Genomic DNA, 22361 nt, shown 5'->3' with positions numbered 1-22361 from the left:
CTGAAAATCAAACATGTCGTGATTCTTAAAACCAGAGTAAAATAGTCGTTTAAAAATGTTACAGAAGCACGAGCACCTCAACAGAAGATGCTCAGAGAAGATCCAGCAGCTTTCTCCTCAAATGTAAACACCAACCAATGATCTGCCAGTTATTTTTTTCTACTGATTAATCCAAATATAAATTGGCGGCTGCAGTCCTACAGAAACCAAAGAACAAAAAAGTCCTGAGTCTTGTCAAGTTGCAATGAGTTGTTTATTATAAATGAACAAACACCTGTTTTAGCAAGAAAACTTGAACGATTAAAAAGAGCAGCACAGTGAAATTACAGAAACACTGGAGAGGTACAATCCTCAGGAATCCCAACAACATTACCCATAACATTTAAATGTAGACGAGGCCTGGTGATTTGTATAGCAAAGTTACAGTGAAAAGAATGAAACTGCAGTGGTGATTATTAAATCATCTGGAACTTTAGAACAGAGGCATCAAACACTTTATTGGTGCTTTACTATCCACTCCAGTGATATCAGTCAGCCAAGGGATCTGCAAAATAAACAGGAAAGTACATTCAGACAGATGGAGTAGATGAAATGTCCTGCTGCTAGAGGACGGTTTTAGAAATCAGTTGATTCCTTCACGTGACCTGCAGATCTACTTAGTGTGGTTATGGCTGAGAGATGATTGATCTTTATTATAACTGAACAAACATTCACACACTGTGGTTAAAAGTTTCCAGTCCCATTATATCTTAGCAGCTGTAACAGCTCAGTTCATTTATGTCCATGTGCAGCAGCAGGTCAGACTGTTGGATCTGCAGGAGAAGAAGCTGCTTCCTTAAACATCTATGTTGTCTTGAATTTACATACATACAAAAATGACTACATGGCTGAGGAACTATGGCACTTTTTAAATCCTTTTAAATTTCTTGGAGTTTTAATATTTTAAACCTTTTATACACGGGTTTGTGCCATTTCCTTTGTCAGCTACTGACAATATTCAGTTAGAACAAAGCTATGTCTTCAGCCAGAATATGTAACGATAAGTGTTCTTGATTTAAAGCGTGTTCAGTGTTTTTGTTACCAGTTATTAAGCAGTCAACAGAGAAACAGTCCACAGATCCTCTGAACTACTTACACTGACATCTGTAAGCCACCTCCAGGTACTTGTAAGTGCCTTCACACGGGTTCCCAAACAAAGAGTTGCTTGCTTTGACAGTACAGCTGCTTTTCCCATTACAGCTGTGGATTGAGAGTGATACAAATCAGCACCGGGTTCAGTGGAAAATATGGGCGTCATTTGTTTATGAGTTGACATCTGTACCTTTCAGCGACTCTGGTTGCGGCCTTTGAGCAGCTGACATTTTGGATCTGACTGGCAGTAAGGCCGAAACTACATGTGGTCTGATCATGGCGTCCGTAATCAGCCCCGTAGACAAATATCACCTGACCCTCATCTGACACGGAGGAAACATGAAACAGTCAGGTGCAAAAACTTAATTACTGATTAATACTATTATATTATATTAAAAAAGACAGAAACAGTGCTCTCACCACACTGAAGCTTTGCCAAGGAGTGTTGACAGACAACAGTACGGACTGTCAAAATAACAGACATCACATTAGACACTGAGCAGCTTCATGTGCAGCTCTGCTTCACTTTTACATTCTCAAAACACACTGACTTGCTGGGAAGCAGGCGTAGGTGGTGTCCAGGTATTTGTAGGTGCCAAAGCAGGGATCAGAAGTACTGACGACGTCGATGTTTATTTCACACGCACTCTTCCCATCACACCTGTGGGGACACATTAATCCACTACTGTTTATTCTTTACTTTTAGCATCATTTAACAATTCATCCATCATCAAGCTACTGCAACAGCTGATCTACTTGGTTACATTCGGAAAATATTTGTCATATTTTATTGAAGTCTAGTCACTCTGCGTTTAACTATTTAATAAAACAGGTCAGCTTCCAGTTTCAGTTCTTCATTCTTTATGTTTCTACAGTAGAGTGTAAACGTCTGAGAGCAAACTGACACTCTGTCCTATATTTATCTACACCTGCAAATAATAAGAATGTTTTAAAAACAAGAAGTCCTAAAAGACCTTTAGAGAAATCACAGATACTGAGGAAGTACCTGTGCACAAGGCTGTTCAGCAGCCACACAGAACTTGATGGAGATTTCCTGGGCCTGTGTTGCACAGACTGCAACTATCCTCTGCGCTGCACTATCAAAAGTTAGTTAAATGACTTTATTCACCAAACTCACTGCCACTGCAAAACACTGGTTTCCTCCAACATGTGTAGCACCCTCCTACACCAGATCAGAAAAATACTTCCTGACAAAAGAAGGCCTCAAGACCACATCTCAGGAGAAAAACCTGGACAAACACTTGAGGACAACTAAGACACTAAGACCACCCAGTGGTGGTGGTAGCTTTTTGTAGCCAGTCCACAGCAGGTGTGCTGCTCCACAGTCTTTAGCTTACCTTTTCTTCAGGACGTCCAGAGTTCCCTTCTGAGAGCACTGTGTGTCAGTGAGCTGCTCTGCAGGTCGGCCCTCGCTGCAGGTCTCTTTGTCTGCACGTCCGTACAGAACTGACTGGACAATGATCACTCCGCTCTCTATCAGAAAGACAAGAACTTAAAGCAACTACAACATGTTCAAATAGCAAAAAGATAACAGAGAAAAGATGAGAGCGATGGAGAAGCAGTCAGAAATACTGAAGCGGAAACATACTTTACTTCACTCAGACTTTTTTTCTTGCATTTTTCCAAATGCAAATGACACATGGGAGTCAAGTCTCAGACACTTTACCTGCAACTGATGATGAAACAATAGGAGTCAACTATCAAATCACATCTAAGCCCCTAAAAATAGGCCACTGTGAATTAAGATGGTTATAATTCCTCCACTTTCCCTCCAACATGGATGTGAAAACCCTTAAAGTTTAACTTTACACATCTATGTACTGTATAATTATAAGTTCAATGTGTTTGAAGAAAACAGATAAAGTCTGAAAGAAAGATATTTTCCTATTGAATAACAGTTCAAAGATTTAGGGCACACCTTCTCAATCTGACTGAAAACTGAGGTGGATACATGAGACATTTTATTCAGATTATTAGTAAAATACCAGTGTCTAGTGATATGTTATTAGCAGTATTCAGACAATAGAGGCTGTGACTCTGGGTTTTTTTGCTGACTGCTGAATCTGTGTTTCAGGTGTTCAGTCATACCACAGCTCAGACGCTGGACATTGTCTTCGTCATCGCAGGTGATCACTCTCTCTGTGGATAGTGGGGTCACAATGTAGGGAAATACATGTTGGGCACTGGAAAAGCCTGAAATGAAAAAAAAAAGTTTTAGAATTGGTGAATATTAGTCAAATAAACAAGGAATATATATATTATATTTGGTATCAATGATACCAAAAGCAAAGCACACAAGGAGGAAGTTGGAGCTGCATCAGGAAACTGAAAGACCAAAGCAGGTTCAGGTCAGATCATATCAGCACAGTGAAGTTTATCCAAGTATTATCTACAGATTGGTCTGGCTGGTTTCTGTGATTTCCTGTACAGACTGAAGGTGGCGCCGTCCACTCAGGTCTCCTTTCCACACAAGTCTTAACTCATCTAGGACATGATGCATGGATGCCAGCAGAGGCAGGCCGGGCTCACAAGAATGTGAAACAAGGAAGGGAAAGAAAGGAATTTAAAATAATAGTGTTTTGTTAGATGGCATTTTAGGGACAGAAAAGACCAGGAAGTAAGCCAAACTAAAAATGTCCACAAATGATTGGGAAGACAGTGTTGACAGACAGGTATGTCAGCTCTGTGATTCAACACTGAGATGTGGACGTACCTGAAGCCATACGGAAACAGGCTGCTGCCAGCACTGAAAAAGAAGAAGAGAACCCTCCATGTTAGTCTATACAGTACAATAATTTGCCAGGAGCTGACTTTGGGTTGCCAGGTTGTAAAATGATCAATATGCCATTTTAAGTTACTGTTATTTTACATAATGATAAAAAGTCTTCAAAAAATGTTTTGTGTTTAATTGCTGTGCTGCTTAACAACAAAAGGAAATAGATAACACAAACAGCCCGGTTTATAATTGATATTACAAACTGCTGGTATGTGATTTATTAACCAATTTAAAAAAATTAAATTAAAAAAGTTAAACAGTGCTAAAATTGTTTTTATATAACACTTTTATTAACCATGTAAGCACTTAACATACAGACTGGCCCTTTGGTCTTCTCATACGTCCCTTTAAGGTTGATAAGGATAAATTACATTTGAGCTCCACTTTCTCCTTAAGCAATAATTCCTATCTATAACTCATTAAACTGAAATATTCTAAATATAGTGTCAAAAAAAAGCAGTTACATACATGTAGTTACATAAGAAAACAGGTGTGAATGGGTCTGACTTTATAACTTTCAGGATACTTAACTAAAACTTTTAAGAAGATTCAATTTTAAATTAAGTTTACACAGTGTTAGAATTCTTAACTGTAAGTGTATAAAAGCATGCCAACATACAGGACAGATTTAGTTAATGAGTTTCCTGGTTCTTTCTTCGGTCAGTTCATACTCACACAGTGTGCTGCTGAGTCTGAAGCAGAGCATCATGTCGGAGGATCTGGTTCAAGGTGAGCTGATGAAGGCTGAATCGTGTCTGCCATTTATCCTCTCCATCGGCCCACATGATTGACAAGCAGCCAATCAAAAGACCTGAATATGTTCCTCATTTGCAACAGCATAATGCCAGTAAATAATCCCATCCTGATCGACAGCCTGTTCAAAAAAAACACCTAAAACTAAATGTGAATGAGGAAACAAGATATTTTAGACACTTATCAAACTAGATCCAGTAGCAGCCAAAAGGCTACACAAACCGTCTTTTGAAATAGGATTTCCTCATTATTTTCCCCATTGTAGCGTCATACTAAAGTCATCGGAACCATCAAGGAAAACATATCGAATTTTGTAGAAAACATAAATGTGTCAAACAATCCAAAATTTTTTATTTCAGGTTCTGATTTGGCAAAATAGTTGTTAAGCTATAATCAACCTGACTTGTAGGGTAAACTGCAAACTTGCACTAATCAGGCATAACATTATGACCACCTTCCTAATATTTTGTAGGTCTCCTTTGACTCCAAAACAGTTGTGATTCATCAGAGAATGGACATGAGCCTTCTGAGGGTGTCCTGTGATGTCTGGAAACAGAATGTTGTTAGTGGGGGACTTTGGGTCCTATGGGTTGAGGGGAGGGGCCTCCAAATAGCCAGGTCAGGTGAGATGATACACATCTCACCTGACCTGGCTATTTGGAGGCCAGGTCAACACCTTGTGCTGCTCTTTTTTTCTTAGTTGTTCCTAAATTGTTTTCGTGTGTGTGTCTGTGTCAGGCTGCATCCTGCTGGGGATGGCTGCTGCCATCAAGGAGTGTCATTGCTACTGGGTGGGGGTGTCCGATCTGGTGTAGGAGGGTGCTACACATGTTGGAGGAAACCAGTGTTTTGCAGTGGCAGTGAGTTTGGTGAATAAAGTAATTTAACTAACCTTTGGTGGTGCAGCGCAGAGGAGAGTTGCAGTCTGTGCAACACAGGCCCAGGAAATCTCCATCAAGTTCTGTGTGGCTGCTGAACAGCCTTGTGCACAGGGTCGGTGGAGGCACGACTAGGTGGTAAGAAAGTTTGCAGAACATAAAGAGACCCTGGCAAACAAGAAGCCAGTGTCCCAGCAGAGGCGGGGTGTCAAACATCAGAACAGAACAAGACTGGTCAATGACAATCGTCAAACAGCTACACTTCCCTACTGACTATCACCACACTGAGACTCCGACATTGTCCTGTGATTGACAATAGAGAAGTGTTGAGCTGACCGTGCCATGGGAGCAGGGCATCCAGGAGGCATATGAAAAGAAGAAGTCACAGTATGCTGACCTAGTGGCAGAATACCAAGAGAAAGGCTGAAGGGCAACAGCGCACGCAGTTGAAGACGGCTGCCACGGCTTTGTGAGCCTCTCAACCCTCCGCTTCCTGAGAGATGGTGGCTTCACGTCAACAAAGATCCAGAGGGTTGTCAAAGGACCTCTCAGAAAAAGCCGAGAAGGGAAACTTCTGACTCTGGCTGAGAAGAAACGATAGGAACTGGGGAAAGCAAGAGGCCATGTATTGACCTGACCATCAATTATACAGCTGCAGGAAGCGGCAGGGAGAGATCCCTGGCCACTGCCTCACCATATTGAGATGTTCTGGTGACTGAAGACCCTGCAGCTGGTACGCAGGCACTGGAGGAGGTGCTTCAATTAGAAATGCTGTGCAGGTACTACCATCTGGCTGTAAATCAATTTATCGTTCTGGAAAACCAGTGACTACTGAGAAAAGTTCAGTTAGAATCCAGGGAAGACTGGAGGACTGTCATGAAAGTCTGACTGGCAGCAGGGAAGACTACACCTGGGGTGGGTGGGCTGGTTACCCTTCCCACAGGGCTAATGTTAGGTCAACCCAAACAAACTACGAGCAAAAGAAAGAAAGATAGTCCGGCAGTCCTCCAAGAGGTAAGATGCAAGAAAGACCATTAAGGACCGACACAATGGTAACGAACAGAACATATAAGACAAAGGAAAAGATTCTCAAAGGTCATGCACCTGTGGATGGAGGAAGGGAACCACCTTCAGAGGTTTGAGAATGCACCAAGGGATTAACAAATGTCTTAGGGAGGATCAAACCTTGCACTGCTGTGTTTAGGGCGGATGAAACAAGAAGGAAACAGAGCCAGGCTGAGCACAGCCTAACAACACTCAGGACAGCTGAACGCATTAGGAAGACAAGGAAGAGGAAAGAGAGCCAGCGTTTTATAATTCCTGAAGGACCCTTTTCCAAATGGCCAGAAGCCTACTGGAGGAGAAGACGAGTGGCACTTTGGGTATTGCAAAGAAGACCTTGAGGTGCACTTGAGGAAGCAGATAGAAGACACCAGAAGACATCTCCCCCTTGGGTCCCCAGGCCATGTTCCCCAACCAATTTCTCCAATCATAGAGTTTGAGCTTTCACCACCCAAGCTGAGCGAAATGAATGAAGTAGTCAAGAGAGCAAGGTCAAGCTCCGCCCCTGGGCTGAACGGGATTCCATACAAGATCTATAAAAGATGCCCTCAAGTCGTGAAGGAACTGCGGATGTTGATGAGGGTCATCTGGAAGCGACAGAGTGTCCCCGTTGAATGGCACAGAGCTGTGGTCATCCACTTCCCAAAAGAACGTGAATCAACTACCACTGGACAGTTTCGAAGCATTGTTCTGCTAAACGTAGAAGGAAAGAGTTTTTACTCAGTCATTGCCAAGAGGATGACAAAGTTTCTGCGACAAAACAACTACATCAAAATAAGTTGTCAGAAAGCAGGAGTCTCAGGGTTCTCGGGTTATTCGAAACATGCAACAATTATCTGGGACCAGATCCAAAGAGCCGAGAGGGAGAAGAAGTAAACAAGAAGCCAGCGTCCCAGCAGAGGTGGGGTGTCTGGTTTGTACCAGCAGGCTATGCCTCCCAAAGCTGCCCACAACAAGATAGAACATCAACCCTGACCTCAGGCAAAATCTATTTAATGACAGCAGACATTGACAAGCAGCTACACTTCCCTACTGACATTGCTATCACCACACTGAGACCACACAGTCAACAAAAGAGAAGCGTGTCCTGTTAGTTGAGCTGACCGTCCTATGGGAGCAGGGCATCTAGGAGGCATATGAGAGGAAGAAGTCACAGTATGCTGACAGAGTGGCAGAATACCAAGAGAAAGGCTGGAGAGCAACAACAACTCAAATAAACTACGAGCAAAAGAAAGAAAGGACAGCTCAATGGTCCTCTGAGAGGTGGAATGCAGGAATTAAGGACTGACACAATGGTAATGAACCAAACGGATAAGACAAAGGAAAAGATTCTTAGGTCATGTACGTGTGGATGGATGAAGGAAACCATCTTCAGAGGTTTGAGAGTGCACCAAGGGATTAACAAGTGTCTTAAGGAGGATCAAATGCAACCTTTACTGCTCTGTTTAGGGAGGATGAGACAAGAAGGGAACGGAGACAAGTTGAACGCCACAGTGCTACTGAGCCCACTGCTGCAAATGATCACAATCCACTGAAACCCCCTGATACCAATTCCCTGGTGAACTCTCAAGAAAAAGAAACGTCCCCAACAACAGAGGACAGAAGGAAGGAGAAAGATCCTGGCAGGAAAAACAACATCATGTGGCCAAAGGCACATGCACTTGAACTGAAAAGATTTATCTCAATTATTTTTTTTGTTTTTTGTTTTTTTAAGGAGATAACAAAAATTCGTTACAGTTAAATTTACCTATAAATTAAGGACTAATGAAAACTAGAAAGTGAACTAAAAAACCGAAAGAGAAAGGTTTGGCCTACAACTAACTGTACAACTATCTTTGTGAGGAAGTCATTTTATGAAACTGAGGTCAGTTTTGGGGGGAATGATAGCATTATTTTTAGGTTAGGAATAGGGCTGGGTACATAGTTAATGCTGGTTAAATTCAGCTAGAGAACACAATATATCAATGAATGTCCACACAAAGACAACAGAGAGTGTGTGTCTGTGTGTTTGTGTGTGTGGTACTGTGACAGCTGTAGGCTGGTCCAGCTGTGGAGGGCAGCATCTGGCCTGTTTCCTGCAGGAAGCTCACATCTCCACGTTGTATGGAGACTCCGTCAACCACGACATAAACATGTCCACCGCTGCACTAAAAACAGTGAGTGGCAGACCACGGTGGTGAGGCGGAAAGTCTACGTGCACCTGGAGGACTCCGGAATCAGTCTCCACCACCTGTTTGACACACAGAAAGAGGAGGAGAAACAAGTTTCAGACTGGTTCAGTGATGCAATAGTGTAGGGTACATGTGTGAGGACCTTGGAGATAGAACAGATGGTGAAAACCAACATATCTGGAATCCTCCCAATCACAGAGGTGAAAACCAACACTTGTCTATATATCTGTATTACTCACCCGCCTGTTATATAGACCAGAGGTGGAGGACTGGGGGTCGGGGCTCTCCTCTGTGGGGCCAGCAGTGCTCACACGCCGTCTTCTTCGTGGAGGCTCCTCCGGGTCCCTGGAGCTGCTCTCCCGCTCCCTCCGTCTCTGTGAGAGAGATGAACCAGTTGAATGTGAAGGACTACTGATGGGGTGGTGCAGGATACATGTGTAGGGACCACAGACTTGGGACAGAAGGATTCTGCCCAATAGAAAAACAAAAAGACGGTGAAAACCAACACTTGTCTATACATCTGTATTACTCACCCGCCTGTTGTGTAAACCAGACGTGGAGGGCTGTGGGTGGGGGCTTCGCTCTGTGGGGCCAGTAGTGCTCACACGTCGTCTTCTTCATGGAGGTGCCCTGGGATGGCTGGAACTGCTCTCCCGCTCCCTCCGTCTCTGTGAGAGAGATGAACCAGTTGAATGAAGCGGACTACTGATGGGGTGGTATGTGATAACTCAGTAGGTACCACAGACCTAGAATAGAAGGATTCTGCCCAATAGAAAAACAGAAAGATGGTGAAAACCAACACTTGTCTGTACGTCTGTATTACTCACCCTCCTGCTGTGTGGACGAGAGGTGGAGGGCTGGGGGTTGGGGCGCCGCTCTGTGGGGCCAGCAGTGCTCACACGGAGTGGAGGCTCCCTGGGGTGTCTGGAGCTGCTCTCCTGCTCCTTCTGTCAAACAGACTGAATGTAAAGGACTACTGACGCAGTACTGTGAGATAAAGGTGTAGGGACCACAGAGCTGGCATAAAGCCATTCTGCCCAATAGAATTAAATTCTCCAGTGGAGTCCTTGGGCAGATGTAATGACAGCCACAAAAGACAAATACAACACATTTAAACATGAACCACAATACTGAACAATAAACAAAATCTTTTTCTTTTAAACCGCAGGCAACAATACAAACAACAGAAAACTGGGCACAAAAAGTTACAAGTGTGCGTCACTCACATGGTTGTCTTTTATCAACCATTTAAAACTAATATTAAAAGCTAATGTGTGTTTATTTGGACTGACTTGTCTTAATATTGGTTGTTCAGTAGCAGAACTAGCTAGAGCAGATGCTAATGTCTAGTAAATCTGCAAATTGTTAGCATTTTATTTTATTGAACCTGGACCCATAAAACTAAACAATGATTTGTTGATTTCCACTAAAGCTCCAAGCAAACTGTTAAATACATAATAAAAATGAATTTTCAATTACAAGCAGCACTGCGGTCTGCTAGTAAAGTTGATAATACTCATAACTATCTTAGCTAATTAATGGCAGAATTAAATAAATAAAGACATTGGGTCAACAGATCTTGACATATCTTTTGGATAGTATCATAATGTAAAAGTTAAAGTTAAACTCATAAAATGAAAACGGACCAACTGAGCAATCAAAAGTTAGGGTTAACTTTTAAAGTACCTTCCGCTCCACAGTTTGTGTTCAAGAAGTAATTTATATATCTATATAGCTTTGCTTGGGGATGGTCCAGTAGACATGTCTTTAATCTGCATTTAATTTGACTTGTTTCTTCATTGGTATTTCAAGATACTGACAAACCTTTAATAAATGTCCTATTGTAATCAACATTACTGTTCTGAGTTATATAATCAATGTAATAAAATACATCCCTGTACCAAGATGAAGCATTTAAAACACCAACAGCATATTTTTAAACTGTGACTAAAGTAAAAATGTGTAATTTGGACCATTTAAATAGCTAACCGTACAAAGTAAACTTGTTACAAATTACTTAACTTGTATTGAAAATGATTAATTAGTGATTTCATGATGAGTACACATTATAACATGTTAAAAATGAACCTAATCGACAAAAGCGGATACAATCACATAGGACAAAAAAACTGACTTTCCCTTCTTCTATTCACGAGTCTCACCACACAACAACTTTAACCAGACTCAACCAACACATCAAACTTACTGATAACCCAGAGCATGGCAAAGACCAAGGTGGAAAAATACATCATGGTTTCTGTGGCGTACAAAGACCTGCAGGGGAATAAACAGTCAGGGGTCAGTCTGTAGTGACAGATGTCCCCACTGCTTCCAGCACATGAACACAGGACAACATGAAGAATAACAGGGACCATCACATCTTACAGCTCTGAAAGCAGCACAAGACACTGAACTGCAGGAGAGAAGCATAAAATCTGATCTGTAGAGTGACAGCCGCACATCGTCCACTTCCACTATTTGATGGCAGATTTGTAGAACAAAGCTCTTGCATTTATTGCAATGATGCAATATTTCACACTCACAGAAGAGGAAGAACAGATGTTTGTCAGAAAGAAAGTGTCATCTTCTAGACTTATCTGGTCAGTTAAGCTCTCTGACATTTCTGTAATAATCTTTCACTCTGACACATTCTGACACATTTCAGTTGTCCAATATCAAAAACATGACAGTTCTAACACAGCAGTTCTAACTGTGACTGTGCATAATACCTGCATATTTCATGGTTATTTGGAGCTAAAGTGAAAATTAATCTGAACCCACTGGTGGATAAATGAAAGGATTCTCATCTTAAATATGTCTGTAGGACAGACAGCACAAGCCAGGTGTTTGTTTTACACCAGGGTCAATTACAACTATTGTTTACTGTATCATAAGTAAATATTTAATAGGCTACATGCCCTTAGCTCAACCTTCTGGATTTAATGATGTCCCCTTTATTAAACAAGAGAAATAAGGCAAACAATTCGTCACCTTTGTGACTTTAATCGAGAATGTTATTAAATTTAAAAATTTATATTTCAGACTTTTTCACCCTAAACCTGTTTAGAAAGACAGTTTGTACTCAATATAATATGTTTTGCTTTGAAACATGAAATTGCATCAAAGTCAGTTGAAGCTGTGAATAAGTAGCTGCTAAAAACAAACAATTTAAATGAAATAAAGCCTAATTAGCTACTAGCGTCAGGTAGCATAGCACTGCTAGCCAGCTAGCTGCCTCGTCTGGAAGTAAATAAAATATTTGGTCCTACTGTAACTTTTTGTCATTCTCACATTTGCGACACAGGCAGGGAGGTGGCTTGGTGATCTTCGGTCCATTTGAGGTTGTCTTCTGAGAAATGTTTGAGAAATCTTCTGAGAATTCAGCGTTGAACTTTCTTCTCCAAAGTTTGAAGTTGAAATGGTGGTTTAGGATTCGCTTTTTCAAACATAAACACACTCAAACATAAACGCAATTTCGAACATAAATGCTCTCCATAGCAACCACCTTCTGACACAACTTGTTTTAAGTGTTTTAAGTGGAAGTGCATAGTTGAATTAGCCCTAAATCATGTGTATATGCAGCTTGTATAGTGATATGGCACATTTTTATATCGATCATGGTAGCGAGCTGGAAAGATCAACCACACAAGCAGGATTGCGCCCTACATCATCTGAAAAGGACATAACAAATAAAAGAAAAAAGATCATCAGAAAAACTTAATCTGGGACCAGTAGCAGGGCAAACAGCTTGTCCTATGAAATCTGAGTCAACATGGGTGTGGGATAACCCATACCTGTCACAACTGCTCTAAATAGCAGTTTATCAAGTGCGACCTTGCCATTCAGGGCCGTCATGACATCTTCTTGGCAAGCTAATTTTTTATGGCTTGTTTTGGAATGTGTTGTTTGTAATTAAAGTGTGGCAGAGGGACCACAACAAAGGTATCTCCAATCTCACATAAAGGAATTCTGACAAATTTGCATACATTTCCATCAAACCTGGCACATTTAATATTGAAAAATGTTGAAAAATGTCTCTCTTCTGGCGTGTGACCTGTATATGACATGACAGAAAACACTCAATGCTTTGGTTACTCTCCCAGTTTCCAGTTCACCTCTTAAACTGGGCTGGTGTTAAAAGGATTGAGTGGCTAAAATGCTGCCAGACCTCTATCCCTTCTCTGCTGCAGCGAGCTGGTCTGAGTTCGAGTCCAGCTTGAATTAACAGAATATAAGAGTATAATACTATGATTGAAGAATGATTCTGATAAACATGTTGATTTTCAGTGATTGAATGTTACACACAGAGTGTAAGACGAATAAATAGTTGAAGCAATGTAACCAATGTTTGTGAAATCAGGAGCAGAATAAGAAAAACAGGATACAGATTTCAGGCAGTATGGACAAAAAGGGGAACTTTTCGGTTCCCCTTATAGTCTCACCACACAACAACTTTAACCAGACTCAACCAACACATCAAACTTACTGATAACCCAGAGCATGGCAAAGACCAAGGTGGAAAAATACATCATGGTTTCTGTGGTGTTCGAAGACCTGCAGGGGAATAAACAGTCAGGGGTCAGTCTATAGTGACAGATGTCCCCACTGCTTCCAGCACATGAACACAGGACAACATGAAGAATAACAGGAACAATCACATCTTACAGCTCTGAAAGCAGCACAAGACACTGAACTGCAGGAGAGTAGCATAAAATCTGATCTGTAGAGTGACAGCCGCACATCGTCCACTTCCACTATTTGATGGCAGATTTGTAGAACAAAGCTCTTGCATTTATTGCAATGCTGCAATATTTCACACTCACAGAAGAGGGAAAACAGATGTTTGTCAGAAAGAAAGTGTCATCTTCTAGACTTATCTGGTCAGTTAACCTCTCTGACATTTCTGTAATAATCTTTCACTCTGACACATTCTGTGAGTTGTCCAATATCAAAAACATGACACAGCAGTTCTAACTGTGACTGTGCATAATACCTGCATATTTCATGGTTATTTGGAGCTAAAGTGAAAATTAATCTGAACCCACTGGTGGATAAATGAAAGGATTCTCATCTTAAATATGTCTGTAGGACAGACAGCACAAGCCAGGTGTTTGTTTTACACCAGGGTCAATTACAACTATTGTTTACTGTATCTATCCCTTCTCTGCTGCAGCGAGCTGGTCTGGGTTCGAGTCCAGCTCGGGTGGAATTTGCATGTTTTCTCTGCGTCCGTCCGCTGGTCCGCCGCTTAAACGGCATGGAAGATGAGATGAGACTTGCAAAAAGGCTCCATGCCTGCCCCCATCTGGTTAAATGGTGTAATAGCAAATATGTACATGTGGGTAATCGATTTGTCTTATGACTTGACCTGTCTTATGGTGAAAAAGTTTTATATTTTAGACTTTAAAGTAGCCACCTAATGCTAATTCTGTATTTTTTTTATTACATTGTTTCTTTTTCTTTTTCTTTAATTTGATCTCATTTGTTGCTTTCTTGTGTTTTTTTGTGTTGTTTACTTTTATGTGCAGCAAAGTTACAGTGACAAAGTGATTTCCCTTGTGGATCATTCAAGTCTGTTTAAGTCTAAGTCTAAATCATTCACTAGAGTGTGTGTGTCTGACCACGAAGGCCAAAGGAGAAGAGGGCAGAAAAATATAATTAATTATGTCTTATTCGTCTGTCCAGACCTGCACTTTCTCAAAGATCATCATTGTGGTGATTTGTAGCATGTAGTGTTGGTCACAAATGACAAGGTTGTTTTTGAAAACGTACTTCATTTGAAATTTTGTAGCTCTGTCTATACTGAATACAGAATCACGGAAAACATTGCATTAGTGGTCACACTTACCAAAACTTGCCATGAAAATTGGTTGTGCATCAAAGAAAAAACTCACAAGCAACTCAAGCAAATACAGACGTCTGCAAAAAAAAAAAAAGAAAAAAAGTGACGTGGTGATTTCAAGATGTGCAGTAAGGAGGCACTCAAACATAGATAGCCTGGACAGTGGAGCTGCCATGAAACGAACACTGCTCCCACTGTGAAGCATGCAGGTGGTTTCTGTTTCTTTAGAATTGTGTGAGCTATAGCATGCAGGGAATATTCCCCAATACTTTTTCCTTTTGGAGAATAATTTCCCAGTTTCATAAGTCTGGAAGCTGGGTGTGGGATGCATTTAGACTTTCCACGGACACAGTGGTGGGGTTCACACTGAGAGCAAGGTGTAACACAACAGACAGACTAGGAATACAGGGAGACCTCCTGAGCTACTGCCGCTCGTGTTTTTTCCTGACCTCTAGAGGATAAGTGGTTATAGGAGATGAGAATGAGGGAACATGTCTTCTTCTACAACTCTTTTCATCAGATAAAGGACCAGTATATCTGCTGACAGTGGTCAGATCTTGGCCAGCGTCATCAGGCCATATGCGCCGACAAACATACCTGCATCTCAGTTTCAAAATGTTGACTGCTCAGAATTGCTCAAACGTACAGTTGCCCACTTTGCTTTGAACTAGACCTGCAGCTTGAGGATTGGGGAAGATGAAATTATTGATTTTGCAGATCAATGTGAGAGCCAGGTGGTTAGAAATCAAGGTTTCTCTGCACAACGCAAAGGGTCAGAAACATCTGAATGCACAGACCATGCTTTCCATAGGAGAGGGAACAGGCCTGATTTCAATAAAAGGATTTCTGAACAACTAGCTCGGGCCTTTCTGGGTGGAGTTTGGATGTTCTCCATGTGTTCGTGTAGGTTCTCTCCGGGTACTCCGGCTTCCTCCCACCTCCAAAGACATGCTCGCTAGGCTAATTGGTGACTCTAGATTGACCTTCGGTGTGAGTGTGAGTGTGAATGGTTGTATGTCTATGTGTTAGCCCTGCAATGGACTGGCGACCTGTCCGGGGTGTACCCCACCTCTCGCCTGATGTCTCTCGCCCCCGCGACCCTAGTGCAGGATTGGGCGGTATGGAAGATGAGTTGAGATTTCTGAACAATTTTACTGCTCTTCTCTGCTTCTCGAAACTAGGGATTTGCTGTCCACAGTCTACGGTATAGATACTGCAACTACCTCATACAACTCCACTCCACTTTGATCAACGTACTTCTCTGCTCATGAGATGAATGTCGTAAAAACTCTCTAACTGAGCAGAGCTGATTCCTAAATACATCTCTGCCTTGCTAAATATCAACTGCAAGGACCTGAGGTTACTTAGGTCTGCCAGTGTCTTAACGCTGACGGCCCTCCTGCTAAATAAGCTGCTAGGGAAATTAGTGTTTTAGCATTTTATTACAACCAACAAGAAGATAAATGCACTGAAGAAGACCAACTGAAACATCTTACAGCAGCATACTCTTTTTTGACACCAATTTAAAAAAAGATAGTATTTCAATAATGTAAAACATTCACCTTACTTTCCAAATGACATAAAGTACAGATGTATAGATAGGACGATCTCTGTATGCATGATATTTACATCACTTGATATCAACAGAAAGATATTGACATTTTTTAATGTATCAAAAGAAAAATAATTAAACAAGCAAGCATACATAAAGTTCCACTTTTTAGGGGTCAAGATGTAATATCAGTCAGGCTTTTGGAAAACACTGAGAAAATGAAAGGAACAGCCTGTTTATTACGTTTGCTACATAAAGCTACTGGCTAACTGAGGTTGTTAAATCATTTTTGCATGTAGTGAAATACTCAACCGCAAACTCCGACTATCTCGGTGTAACAAAAAAGAGGGGCTTTGTTTTTCTGCAAGCATGTGATCAAGGAAGGACATGGAGTGATCCTTGAGGTTCCTGGGTAAAAGGCATTGTCATGACAGCAGTACGGTATATTGCACGAGAGAGTCTGCATTTAGGAGATAAACTATGCCATAAACAAAAACTGAGCTGAGATGTATAAAAAGGCAAACACATTTAATGTTAGTTTCATGCATCTCTATTCACAGTATTTATCAATGAGGCCTTCACACTCCGTCCAAACTGCTTGTCAGATGCTCCAGAAACACTCGTCAGTGGTTTGTGTGACCATTATTCACACTCATTTCGTGCCACAGCTGGCCAGTTGTGCAGAGAGCTTCTTAAGTTAGTCACACTACTGTTTGTGGCACTTCAAGCATACAATGGAGTGCAACACTATGTTTGTGTCTCTGGAGAGAGTCTGACTCTACCGTTACCCTCAGGTCTTTTAAACCAGTTCTGTCAGACCCTAACCCGACTCCAAGGAGGCCACAGTGATTTTCTCTTCACACGCTGTAGCAGCAACATTTGCCTGAATAAAATATGACTAAACAGCAGTTGAAAACAGCATGCGATGAGTATAAGAGGTATGCTAAAGGAGCTGTACCACAGTAGTTGGACTAAAGCCAAGTTGGTAGTAAAATTAAAAGAACTTGTACCTATCAAATATCTCAAGTGCGAAAGAGGCAGTTTTTGCCTCACTTCCACAATGAATCAAACCATTTGAGAGTGACAGTAGATAAATGAGAAAGTCCTTCCCCTTTACCTATTTACAGGGGGTGATCTTGTCTAGTCCTGGCCAGGCTGGGATGTAGTAACGAGGCAAAGTGCCCTCCATGAGCCTCTCCATCCACAACCCCAGGCGATCCAGTTTGTGGTGGATCTGGAGGGTGGATATGCTGCGGGATCGATTGGATTTGCGCGATGGGTGGTCGTCACGGGAACTGGACCTGGACCTGCCTCCAGAAGCGGCCCCTTCATCCTCAGATGACTTACTGTCAAGGTCTTCTCCAGTGTAAACAGGCTTAAACAGACACAGGTACTTCTTGTAGCCATTAAGTGCCAGCACGTAGCCCGTGTAGTCCACCTTGTGGCTTCCCCCATCATCCTCGTCTGCATCGATCTGCATGGCGTCCTGGGCATATTCCAGCAGCGTGTTCATCCACTCGGTGTGTTTGTCAATATTCAGGAAGGAGAAATGCAGCGTCAGGCTCCTGGAGAGTTGGAAGAAAATGCAACATGTCCTTAAAGAACCCACACAAACTCATACAACTGACTTCTGCAGGGAATATTTAGCTCACCCTGTGAAGGAATAGACCTCTTTGGCAAACTTGCTAAGCAGGATGTTCTTGGAGGCATCAGTGAGAACCAACACGATGTTCATGTGTCCTGGCCTTAACTTCACAAGGTTGCTCACGTAAGTGATGTCTGTCAGCTCGGTCACCTCCACAAAGTTCTTCTTGGGAGCACGACTGAAATTGACAGCACAAACACAGAGTTTAAAACCACGACAGTAAATCTTGCACTAAAAAACTGTGTAAAATGTATTCTTGCCTTGAAGTACTGCTGGACCCTGATGACCCATTTTCTGCTTTTGTTCCATCTTTTGCCTTTGGTTTTGTCTGCTTATCATCACTTGAGTCGCTGCAGACACACAGAGGGAAAATGCAAAAGGAGGTGAATAGGGATAGAAGAGGAACATTCAACAGCATTACTGCTTTTCTCTATCTTCTTCTTTTATACTGTGCCTTCCTTAGAAAATGAAACACCAATCAACCAACCTGAAGGCCTGAATGACCACAGTTCCAAACAAGATAAACAAGGCAGAGAAGATGAGGGACAGAAGAGGCATCATCTCACGCCTGCAACACATCAACAAGACACACTGTATTAAAGGGACAAGTACAAGCTGTGTTTGTTGTTGTGGAACCAGGAGAGCCAGGGTTAGGGTTAGGTATATTCAATTACACCAATCCTTATAATTACATTACCCCTTAGTTTTCCTGATGTGTCTTTGGAAGAGTGCACACCCGTCAGAGCTGTCTGACAAGCTGGCGCCTTCTCATCATATATACTTAAACGTTCTTTTCTTCCCAATCAAACCAAACACATTCACATACAGAACACTGCAACTTTCAGGTCGGTTTTTGTAAAGTGTCTTGAGACAATTTCTAGTGTTACTGAAGCTATATAAATAAAAGTTAATTGAATTAAATTGAATTGGTTCAAGAACCACAGAACAGCAATAAATGCCAGTGCATTTATCTCAATGGCTTTGTGAACAGGAGCTGAACTCAAAGTTAAATGTCACATTGTAACAATAGTGGATCAATTCCTCCCTGGATCAGAATGAAACATATGGGTAAAATATTGCTGTACAGCAAATTAAAATTGGGATCTAAATGGAAGCAGGCGTACCTACCAGTTGTTATGTAGAATATCATCAATGACTTCAGAGAGGTAATCGTAAGATGCATAGATCCATCGAATTACAAACATCTACAGGGTAAAAGTATTAGTAGTGGTTAGTAGCAACACTGGAGGTTGACGTGTAAAAAAAACTTGGTTATAAGAATATTAGCCAAAAAAACTTTTACTCAGAGAGAACATACAGAGGCAAACTCGTTGTTGAGTTCGGGCAGCATGACGTCATGGATCAGGATCGACGGGTCCTTTTGAAGTCTGTCCAACTCCTCCACTAGGAGCTGCTTGTCCTCCTTGCTGCCGTTCCAGGCGGTGACCGGCTTGTACAACGCCTTCCCCGCAGCATTGCGCCTCTCCAGGATCACCACCTCCACACACAACCACAACAAAGTAGTGGTGACACACAAAACACATCACAAGCTTAAACACTATATACACTATGTAACTGGAACAGGAGGCTGCAGTGCTGGGCATGTGCGAGTGTACCTGCGGTGGTGACTGTGCGCTGTCTTTGTTTTGCATGAGGATGTCACAAAGTGGTTGCTGGAGTCGTTGGTACACATATGCAAACCTCACAACTTCTCTAGTATTGGTGGAAGCAAATGAGAGAAATGCCTGGTTTCCAAAAGAAAAGGTTTCCTCATCACCTGTGATCAGCAGCACACAGTATCTGTGGGGAGGAGAGACATTATAGTGAATAAGAAAAAAAGAAGGTGCATAACTTCAAGTTTCAATGAAAGCGTTCATATATGACTGTATTGCGTGTCAGCCGTATGTTTTTCATATGTTTCCTGCACTCTGGGGTGCTCCCTAGCAGGACAGACGTTGCTGAAGCAAATAACTCTGCAATATCTGTTTCATGAAGACTTTATAAGGGCTCAGATAAGGCTGGCAATTACAACCAAACAAAAGATACATTTCATTTGCACATTTCCATTTCATCAGGTACGAACAGAAGATAAAAACGTTGAGTCTCTCTTACTTCCTGCGTCTGTGGAACTGTTTGACAGGACAGAGCTCATCAAAGAGCTTCTGATTGACCAGCCGCGGTGCAAGGAGAAACTTGTTGTTTGCCATGAACTCATCAATAATTTGCTTCTTCATTCCTTTAGCCTGTCGACAAAAGAAGACATTTTTGCAAATGCTGGTAGAAAAAAAAATGGAGCGACTTCATTTCAATATGTCGCACACTGCTTTGGTTTACCTGTATAATGTCAGCTGGCTTGTCAACATTCTCTTTGAAGACCAGCATGGTCGGTGCGTACGTGTTGATATTAAACTGTTTCTGCAGATTGCCGGTCTCTGAAAGGCCCTGGTCCACATAGCCAAACTGCAAGTAATCCTTATAAGCAAAAGCTGTCAGCTATAGAGAAGCAAAGATAAATGAGTGTTTGCATTAGCAATGTAGTTAGTTTTAGTGACATATGAACTACATTTCACGTAAAACACATGGCAAGAACCCACTTTGTATAGTAGAGGAACAACAGGCACTTGGTCAAACAGAAGCACATGGGGTTTGTTGAGCTCATGCCAGCTGTTCAAGAACTGCAAGTTATTCTTGTCTGTAACCTGGAATAAGAATATATAAAATGTCATAGTCAACACAACCCTTTGTGTATGTGCATTGTAAATAAGTTTTCCTGCGTTTAATCATACGTAAAATACAAGGTTTATGACCAGATCTGGATATTTACCCGCTCCACAAGTCTCTGAGGAAGAAGGTCTTCTACAAACTGTCTCAGGTGCTCCTTTGCAACAGCATAATGGAAAAACGTCACCTTGCCACTGATGACTCCTAGTATCGACGGAGTGCGGTGAGCACCGAGGTGATTAGCTAGCCGTCTCTCGTAACCAACATCCACAACACCTACTCCGACACCTGCAGAGACAGGATATCCGCAAACGGAAGTCAGCCTTGCGAACTCACCCTTTCACACAGGCCAGGATTGCAGGAAAACTTTGAACGATTTCTAGATTAATTCCACACCTAAACTCTCCATCTCCTGCACCACCTCTTTCCAGACAGGCTCGATATGGATGCAGCTGAAGCACCAGTCAGAGGTTATCTTTATCAGGTACGGCCTCTTGTAGCTGTCGGGCACCACGTCGTTAACATACTGGTTGAAATGCAATGTGTACTTGCTGTCAGCAAAGTCTCTATGGTTCTTGCCGTTGAAGGGAAAGTTGAAGAAGGACTCGTCGAAGTAGAAGCTGTCCCGGCGATGTGCATAGCGGCCATTGCCATAAGGCTGGGTATCATCAGTCTGCCCATAGCGGTCATAATTGGTGCGTTTGTCCTCACTGGACAGGATCTGGATTGAGACAGGATAAATATCAATGAGGAAGACATGCATGAGCGACATATTGATAAATCCCTTTGTTTAAATGACTGACCTCATACGATTTAGTAATCTTTATAAACATGTCCTCAGCTCCTGGATTTTTGTTTTTGTCAGGATGCCTGGAGAAGGAGACACTCATCAGTTAAGAATTGAAATCAGCATTGATATTTAAAGTGTCACTAAGGGGAAATATTTACCATTCTTTTGCGAGACGCTTGTAGACCTTCTTGATCTCAGCCTGGCTTGCACTCCTGGTCACTCCCAGGATTTTGTATGGGTCCATGTCAGGCCCAGCGTGGGTTGGTCCTGCCAGCAGCACAGACAGGACCACCACTACAGCCAGCGGCAGAGACATCTTTGACCACAGTTACCTTAAACACACCACAAGACCTGTCAGTACTACCAAGTCACGGTGGGCTAAGCATCTTCACACAGATCTTAAACGGTTTGCAAATCAGCCTTTCCACCAAATGTCGTTAGCCGTGAAGAGCAGACTGCCAGGGTGCTAGGAAATGACGGAATGGCCCTATAGCATGCAACACAAGAGAAGTAAACTCGGCTATATTCTGAAACAGGCACCAATAATACTGTTGGTGGTATTACGAGGCAATGTCATTAGCGCTGCTTTTCGAGAATGAAACGCATTTTTCTATTAGGGTTAGAGTCGTTGCTAGAGGGCTAGAGCCGTCTCCACAGTCCTACATTCCAAGTCACCTCAAACGGATGCGGTCAGCCGCTACTGCGCCACATTTTAGCTGAAGGTTTTTTGTCTCTATTTCGGTTCCTAGTTCTCGGTTAACGGCGAAATGCGAAGGGTGTGTTCGGCTGCATCCCACAGTCCCTCCTCGGCGAGCTGACAACCTGCTGCTACTGATGCTAAGCAGGAGTAGAGGGGGAGGCGGTCAGTCGGTGTCGAAAGGCACGTTGGGAGATTGAGTATTTTTTTTGCGAAGGTTTACGATTATTTTGTGCGTTAGGTTTAGCCTTTGGGGCGCCGCGATGTTTGTGGAATTGATGCATCGCTCAAGGCCGCCCACTAGATGGCGACGCACCGTGAA

General features: G+C 42.2%; 3 protein-coding genes across 3 annotated transcripts; all 3 read right to left on the bottom strand.

The window, feature by feature from the left end:
• Window positions 1-234: 234 nt before the first annotated feature.
• On the bottom strand, window positions 235-5875 carry LOC125018886 (L-rhamnose-binding lectin SML-like). Its single transcript, XM_047603299.1, has 10 exons — window positions 5574-5875; window positions 4604-4802; window positions 3866-3898; window positions 3241-3345; window positions 2490-2625; window positions 1683-1792; window positions 1552-1596; window positions 1322-1454; window positions 1136-1239; window positions 235-544 (listed from the first exon to the last, which is right to left on the bottom strand). Exons 2-10 carry the CDS (start codon window positions 4635-4637, stop codon window positions 528-530), a joined length of 717 nt encoding a protein of 238 aa, XP_047459255.1. The 5' UTR covers window positions 4638-4802; window positions 5574-5875; the 3' UTR covers window positions 235-527.
• A 2832-nt stretch (window positions 5876-8707) lies between these two features.
• LOC125015319 lies at window positions 8708-12647 on the bottom strand. The gene is made up of 7 exons (XM_047597075.1): window positions 12587-12647; window positions 12084-12141; window positions 10999-11066; window positions 9620-9739; window positions 9326-9460; window positions 9063-9166; window positions 8708-8851 (listed from the first exon to the last, which is right to left on the bottom strand). The coding sequence occupies exons 1-7, from the start codon at window positions 12645-12647 to the stop codon at window positions 8708-8710; spliced, it is 690 nt and encodes a 229-aa protein (XP_047453031.1).
• Window positions 12648-16057: 3410 nt separating this feature from the next.
• LOC125017323 (dnaJ homolog subfamily C member 16-like) lies at window positions 16058-22227 on the bottom strand. The gene is made up of 15 exons (XM_047600292.1): window positions 22018-22227; window positions 21501-21674; window positions 21356-21422; window positions 20949-21273; window positions 20656-20840; window positions 20426-20530; window positions 20166-20324; window positions 19944-20074; window positions 19448-19631; window positions 19150-19329; window positions 18960-19036; window positions 18319-18399; window positions 18092-18181; window positions 17839-18009; window positions 16058-17751 (listed from the first exon to the last, which is right to left on the bottom strand). Exons 2-15 carry the CDS (start codon window positions 21656-21658, stop codon window positions 17304-17306), a joined length of 2361 nt encoding a protein of 786 aa, XP_047456248.1. The 5' UTR covers window positions 21659-21674; window positions 22018-22227; the 3' UTR covers window positions 16058-17303.
• Window positions 22228-22361: the final 134 nt, after the last annotated feature.

This window comes from Mugil cephalus, chromosome 1 (genome assembly GCF_022458985.1).
Source record: "Mugil cephalus isolate CIBA_MC_2020 chromosome 1, CIBA_Mcephalus_1.1, whole genome shotgun sequence".
NCBI classification, from domain to species: Eukaryota; Metazoa; Chordata; class Actinopteri; order Mugiliformes; family Mugilidae; genus Mugil; species Mugil cephalus.
The sequence above is the reverse complement of the archived record's forward strand: the minus strand, read 5'-3'. Positions and strand labels throughout refer to the sequence as shown.